General features: G+C 56.4%; 3 protein-coding genes across 3 annotated transcripts in view; 1 reads left to right on the top strand and 2 right to left on the bottom strand.

The window, feature by feature from the left end:
- Window positions 1–644: 644 nt before the first annotated feature.
- PHACADRAFT_156025 (uncharacterized protein) lies at window positions 645–1,927 on the bottom strand (the record flags this gene model as incomplete). The annotated part of the gene is made up of 3 exons (XM_007390277.1): window positions 645–737; window positions 792–1,492; window positions 1,900–1,927. The coding sequence occupies 3 exons, from the start codon at window positions 1,925–1,927 to the stop codon at window positions 645–647; spliced, it is 822 nt and encodes a 273-aa protein (XP_007390339.1).
- A 462-nt stretch (window positions 1,928–2,389) lies between these two features.
- On the top strand, window positions 2,390–3,292 carry PHACADRAFT_190023 (uncharacterized protein; the record flags this gene model as incomplete). The annotated part of the gene is made up of 2 exons (XM_007390276.1): window positions 2,390–2,915; window positions 2,973–3,292. 2 exons carry the CDS (start codon window positions 2,390–2,392, stop codon window positions 3,290–3,292), a joined length of 846 nt encoding a protein of 281 aa, XP_007390338.1.
- Window positions 3,293–3,722: 430 nt separating this feature from the next.
- The window catches only part of PHACADRAFT_24127 (uncharacterized protein), a gene marked incomplete at both ends in the record, with an annotated part of 3,436 nt that continues 1,115 nt past the window's right edge, over window positions 3,723–6,043 (bottom strand). Inside the window, 3 exons of the mRNA XM_007389516.1 lie at window positions 3,723–4,067; window positions 4,125–5,662; window positions 5,724–5,995. Coding sequence (XP_007389578.1) covers window positions 3,723–4,067; window positions 4,125–5,662; window positions 5,724–5,995 — 2,155 coding nt within the window. The remainder of the gene's footprint in view (window positions 4,068–4,124; window positions 5,663–5,723; window positions 5,996–6,043) is intronic.

The following is a 6,043-nucleotide window of genomic DNA, read 5'->3' as shown; positions in this document are numbered from 1 at the left end:
CCAGCCGCCAGGGAACATGGTGTTTCGCGCTGTTTGAAGGATGGTGAGTAGCGAGTCGGGAGAAAAGGCATGAGTGTAGAGAAGGTGCGGGAGGAGGCGTGATAGGAGAGACGTGAAAGGCGTGAGGATTAGCGTAAGGAGATGTGTGAGGGCAAGAGGAACGCTTCTTGGCGGTGTCGTTGAAGAAGCGGGACCAGTGATAATAGTGCTGATAAGCTGTAAGATAGGCTGGACATAGTTCGGCTGGGGCTGAACAGGAGGTGTAAAAGAGGGTATAGCAGACAGGGTGGGTATAGAGGGCGCTGTTGGGCCAGCAAAGGATAGTATTGGCGATGAAGGGAGAGGAGAAGGTGGCGGAGACGCGGGAGCGAATGCCGCAGAGGCAGGAACAGGGCTCAGAGGGTCCAAGCTGCCGGGTATCGTTTTCCGCGGCTTCTCTTTCTCACTCCCCGCTGCAGGGGTCGGAAAGAGTTCCCTAGATTGATTCACTTTCCTGATGGTATCTCTTGCATTCCGGTATGCATGCATGAGAGCCAAACATGCCCCAGAAACCGATCGAACTGTAGAAAGTATAAAGATGACGAGTGACTGGAAAGAACGCGAGTACGACGAAGTCCTCTGCAAGGGCGGACGTTGCGGTGTCGTTAGGCCTTCTGTCGCAAGATCTGTGAGCTAATATAATTCAGTACTGCACCCTCAACAGAGCTAGAGCTGAGATATTGGATATAAGACGATAGCTGGTGCACTTCCATGCACAAACCGACTGAGATACTCGATAATACATAGCTTACCTCACTTTGTTTGCGCTTCTCAAGGCCAAGGAGCGTCAAGATAGTCCTGTGTATGAACCAGGGCTGAGTGACCTTTGGAACGATACCGCCCTGCACCACATCTACGAGGATTTCCCGTACTATGTACCGCTCGGTTTCCGGTTCGTAGTCCGCAGGAGGTAAGCAGGTCCTGAGAACATCGTCCAGTGCTTGCCTAATATATGCCTCGTCAACCTTCCCGTCGGCGGACACGGCCATATGCGGCTGTAACTGGTGGAAGAGTTGCGGTAATGTAGCGGCACCGCCTGAGGCATACGATGTTTGCAATTTCGCTTGTGCGTTGCGATAATCGGTGTAGTGGGTGGAGACAAGCATTGGAATGTCTCGAAAAACTAGTGGCGACAGGTCTGTCTCGGTCAGACGCGCCTCCAGGACCTGTACGATATTGGTCACGACACGCGTAATAGCGGGTAAGAACTCCTTGTCATAACGCGTAATCTTCGTCCACCAGGGGTGCACGTATGCTCTGAGAGCGGTTGCTACGAAGTTATAAAGCTCATCGTTGAGCTCTGGCGTCACCGACGGGGAAATGAGTAGCGGAGGAAGGTCCGAATCAGCTGGGAGTTGCGGGAAAAGCAGGCGGCGGGCGAGGCTGGCTGGTTTGACGACCTTGGGCGGCGGGGGCTGTTTGTCAGAAGACGTTGCAGACTGGATTGAGCGTGCTGTCTGTCTTCGAGAGGGGCCAGCGAGGGCCATGCTCATGGGGTGGGGTGACTGGGAGGCGACCGCGAGAGAACCAGTGCCATGATCGCGTTTTCGTGTTGAACAGGGTCGCCCGATAAGATAAGATCAGGCTCGACAGGCGCTCCGAGCGAGGCACCGCGCTGACGCCCATGTAACCGCACAGACGAACGAAATTGTCCGGAACAGAATGTTGTCTTTCACGACGCTACCATCGACGACGACGACGCGACGGGTGGCAGCTGTTGACACCACCTGAGCAACTCTGTATGTTTGAATATAAACAAACTCCAAAAATACCCACGGTCTGATTCCAGGCAAGCGTCCATCTATCATACTGTCGCCGCCCAGCCACCGCTTCGGAGGCTGACCTGACTTTTTATTCTGCCTCCGTCAGTCCTCGTCTCCAAGGCCATTATTCAGTGGTCTCCAACCTTCTTTTGCTTTACCGACACTCGTTTGGTTGTAGTTGCACGACACAGCACATGCATGATACCCCGAACAGCTCCAAATTCCGTTTCAACGTGCGCGATGGAGGCGGCGGCGGAAGCGGCCTTTCGACGGGCACGATAATAGTGATTGCAGTCGTCTGTGGCTGCGTCTTTCTTCTGGCCCTCACACTATTCCTATGGCGTTTTCTCGTTCGGTGTTGCGGCTCGAGAGCATCTGTGCCTCTTCCTCCGGTCCAAGAGCTCGCCCACCACCGCCGAGAACAGCAACGCGCCGCATTCACTGAAGCCGCAAACGCTAAAAGTAGACCGGGAACATGGGTGGATTCTCCCATTCGTTCGCCATACACCGGCAGCGCCGTCTCCTTACTTACCCAGCCCGAGAAGAACCTTAGTTTATACACAGATGAAATGACAGCGGAGAGCACCATGCCTTCTCAGGAGGACGGCGGCAAACTATACCCTCCGAACCCTTCCTTTTACCGAGCCTCCGATGCCTCGAGCTCTCGCAACACCCTTGCCGAAAGTGCCTCTGGCTCACAAAGTTCTTTACCCTCTGCCACCTCACTTTCGCCTTCGCCCATCTCCGAGAGCACGGGCCGCCCACGGAGCGGACAAATGTCGCGCCCGCCCAGTTCTCACTCACGCCCTCGCGTTCCCTCAGCATCGCGCGGCCAGAGGCTGTCGCAAATTTCCGACTCGCCAACGAGCGGAAGCGGCTTTACGGGGCGTAGTGTCGCTACAAGCCATCACGGCGGACCGCCTCACCGACCTGGAAGCAGTGTGCAGATTGTCCTGCCTGCACCCCTGGCCTCGCAGGCGGTGTACGCTCGGGAAGGGCAGCCCATGTACAACAATCCGCTGCTGGCGCGGTCAAGCGTTTACGCGGATCAGTGGCTGACGGCGAACGGCAGTGACGGATGCAGCACTTCCGACGAAGCCATGGTTATGCCACGTAAGTCTCCGTCGTTGAGCGTACGCGCTTTTTCTGACAATGCGTGGTTTTTCTTAGTCACGAAGTCGCGGAGCCGAAGTAGACACAGGCCTGCTGCATCAGTTCCAAATGTCTCACAGGATCCTGTCCCATCCTCCCCGCGCACCGCATCTCAGCATTCGCCAGCATCCCGTTCGCGGTCCAGGCTGCGCAAGCAGAGGCACGAGGACGGCGCTCAGGCGGACGTGCCGGCGAGATATAGCAATCTTGCCGACTTGGCTGAGTCGGTGTACGAAAGCGACGGCGCGCGGGGACGGTCGCGGAGGCAGACACAGTTGGAGATTATACCCTCTGGACGGATATCACACTCGTCATCATCCAACCCTCTAGATCGGTGATAGATCAAGATCTTTTCACTGCATCGTTATACCATATGCATAGGCCAACAGACACTAGATGGGGTTTTTCACTTGTCTCAACTCTCGTCCCAAGACCATTGTAGAAAGGTTAATGGTAATTAGACCTGCATTCTTGCACTATTTATTGCTATCTTGTATCTCTCACGCAGGATGCAAGTCAGGAGTATCTGGTTGTCCCTTACATCACTCACCATAGCATGCCATATGTCCGGTAGATAACACAAAATGCAATGCAGCCAAATAGGCCTCAGCGCCTGGCCGTATGTGGACGGACCAAAGGCATCTTTAAAGTTTAGCAACCGAGGTCAACAACTAGAACATACACAAAACAGAGAGGGATACAGCACGCGATTAAAAGCATCCAGAAAGCGTTAGAGAATTAAGGTACTGAGGGCTAGCGCATGGTGCATCAAAGCATGCCAAAATCGAAATCGTCGCCGGCGTCGTCAACGCCTCCCCAACCGCTGGACACCATCTCCTCTTCTGGCATGTGTGTATCATCGTGCACAGGCGACGTGGGGCGCGGCTCTGAGTGCTCTTCGCCGCCAGCAGGGGGGTCGACGGATGCTGGTGGTACCTTTTGCGTATTCGTCATGTTCGGGGGTTGGCCGATGTACCAAGATACCTGGACCGAGCCGACCGAGGGGATGTTTGTGCCCTTCGCCAGCCCTTGTTCGGCAGCGGCACGAGATTTGAAGGACACCAAGAGGTCACCATCGTCTGCGATGTCCACACTATCCACCTGCCCAGCAGTCTATTTGGAAATGTCAGACCTCAAACAAAAACTATTGATCAGGTGGCGAGTGCTTACCTCGTACCAATCCCGCACACTCTGCAACTGATCGCTACCGGCACCCTTAAGAAGCAGCTTTTTCGGGCGGTTGTCGAGCTTCATGCTCGTGCGCGGTGGACCACCTCGCATGGCACCACGGAAGAAGCCTCGTCCGCCCCTGCCGCGTCCACGATACGGGCGGTACGCGCCTCCACCGTACGATGGTGCCCCTTCAGAGCCATCCGTTGAGATACCCAAGCTTGCTGCCTCAGCCTTGAGCCTCTCTAAGCGCGCCTTGAGCTCCTCGGTGCTCTCTTCTCCCTCGCCCTCTGTGGCTGTTGCGGCGTAGTGCAGATCGAGCTCCTTGTCGAGACGTTCACGCTCCTTCTGCGTCTGCTCCTCCGTCCGCGGCGTCGAGCCAGGCGAACCCTTGCCCGATGAGGGCTGCCCAGCAGGTGACGACTCCGGCGGCGAGGGCTTCATCTCCTCGTTCAGCTTGCGCAAGCGCGCCATAATCTCCTTCTTCTCCTCCTGCGAAGCAGTCGACAGCCGCTCCATGAGTGACTTCTGCTCGGCAATCTGCTTCTCAAGCAGCTTCTGCTTTTCGGCAAGCGCCGAGACGGCGGATGACGGGGCGGGTTTACGGGGAGCCGCGTTCGCAGGGGCGGCGGGTGCAGGTGCAGGTGCAGCAGGTTTCGGAGCCTGGGGAGTCTCCTTGCTTGCGACTTTGGCGACAAGAGGTGCGGAAGCTGCGAGCATACGAGCGCCAACCCGACCATGTCCCTCCATTGGCCGATGCCAGAAGACCTTGACGAAACGATTTCCAAAGACAGCATCTTCTGACTTCCAAGCCGCATACGCCTCCTCATGGGTGGAGAAACTGACCAAAGCCTTCGCGCCAGAGGCATCGACCGCAACGTTTGTAACCGTCCCGAAGCGCTTGAACCAGTCGTTAATGGAGCCCAGGCTCAGCTTGTCCCCGGGAATCTTCTCTACTACCAGCGTCTTGTCTTGTCGACGTTCGCCAAGGAAGCCTGGCGTCTCCCTGAACGTGCCCTTCGGCGCCATTGGGCCATTTCTTTGACGAGGGAAAGTGTTCTGCAAGCCAGCCATGGGATTCATTGTCGTGGGATTCATGGGCAGACTCAAGTCTCGCACTGCCGGCCCTTCGATACCCTGCATGGCACCATTCGTCGAGCTGGTAACATGAGCCTGCTGTGTCTCCTCCTTCTCTGGCGTTCGAGGAGTCAGGTCTTGTATTACTGGTAGCTCACCAGGCTTGCCAGCCATGGTGCTGTTCACGTCGCCGTGTCGAGAGAGCATCGGCGTCCGCGTATGTGGGGTCCTGCCGGTGCCCATGCCCATACTTCCACCAACCATCGGACGCATATCCATCCGTTCGTGCGGGTTGTACGGCGCGTTGGCACCTCCTGCCATCTGGAAAGCCATGTCACCCGTGCCCATCATTGGATATGACCCGCCGGGCATGCCGTTCATCGGGAACAGCTGTCCCGGTACGACAGCGTCTTCGCCATGACTATACTTGCAGAACGCGCCGCGTGCACAATAGCCATTATCTGTGCTCGGGAAAAGAAACCATGTGAGCTTGACACGACGTGAAGGGTCCTTGCAACGCACTGTGATAATCTCGGCATATACCCCTGCCCCGGTCTGGTGGACGATATGCCCCTCGTCCATTCATCATTCCACCACCCATACCCATATCCATCGCGCCGTTCATCCCTCCGTCCATGTAATCCGCTCGGCCGGAAATCATCATGCGACCTCCGCGCTCTCCTCGACCACCAAAGCCACCTCGGCTAGGTCGTGGATACTGCCCATCGTCGTTTAACCGGGGACCTTTAGACGGCCTAAGGTCGCTATCATCGTATTCGAGGCCGCGTTTTCGTCTTCGATCGGGTGAGTCGCCTTCAGAGGAGGTCATGAGAGCATCAAAT

The sequence above is a fragment of the Phanerochaete carnosa genome, assembly GCF_000300595.1.
Source record: "Phanerochaete carnosa HHB-10118-sp unplaced genomic scaffold PHACAscaffold_1, whole genome shotgun sequence".
Taxonomy (NCBI): domain Eukaryota; kingdom Fungi; phylum Basidiomycota; class Agaricomycetes; order Polyporales; family Phanerochaetaceae; genus Phanerochaete; species Phanerochaete carnosa.
Note: the sequence above shows the minus strand (reverse complement) of the source record. Positions and strands in the feature narration are given on the sequence as shown.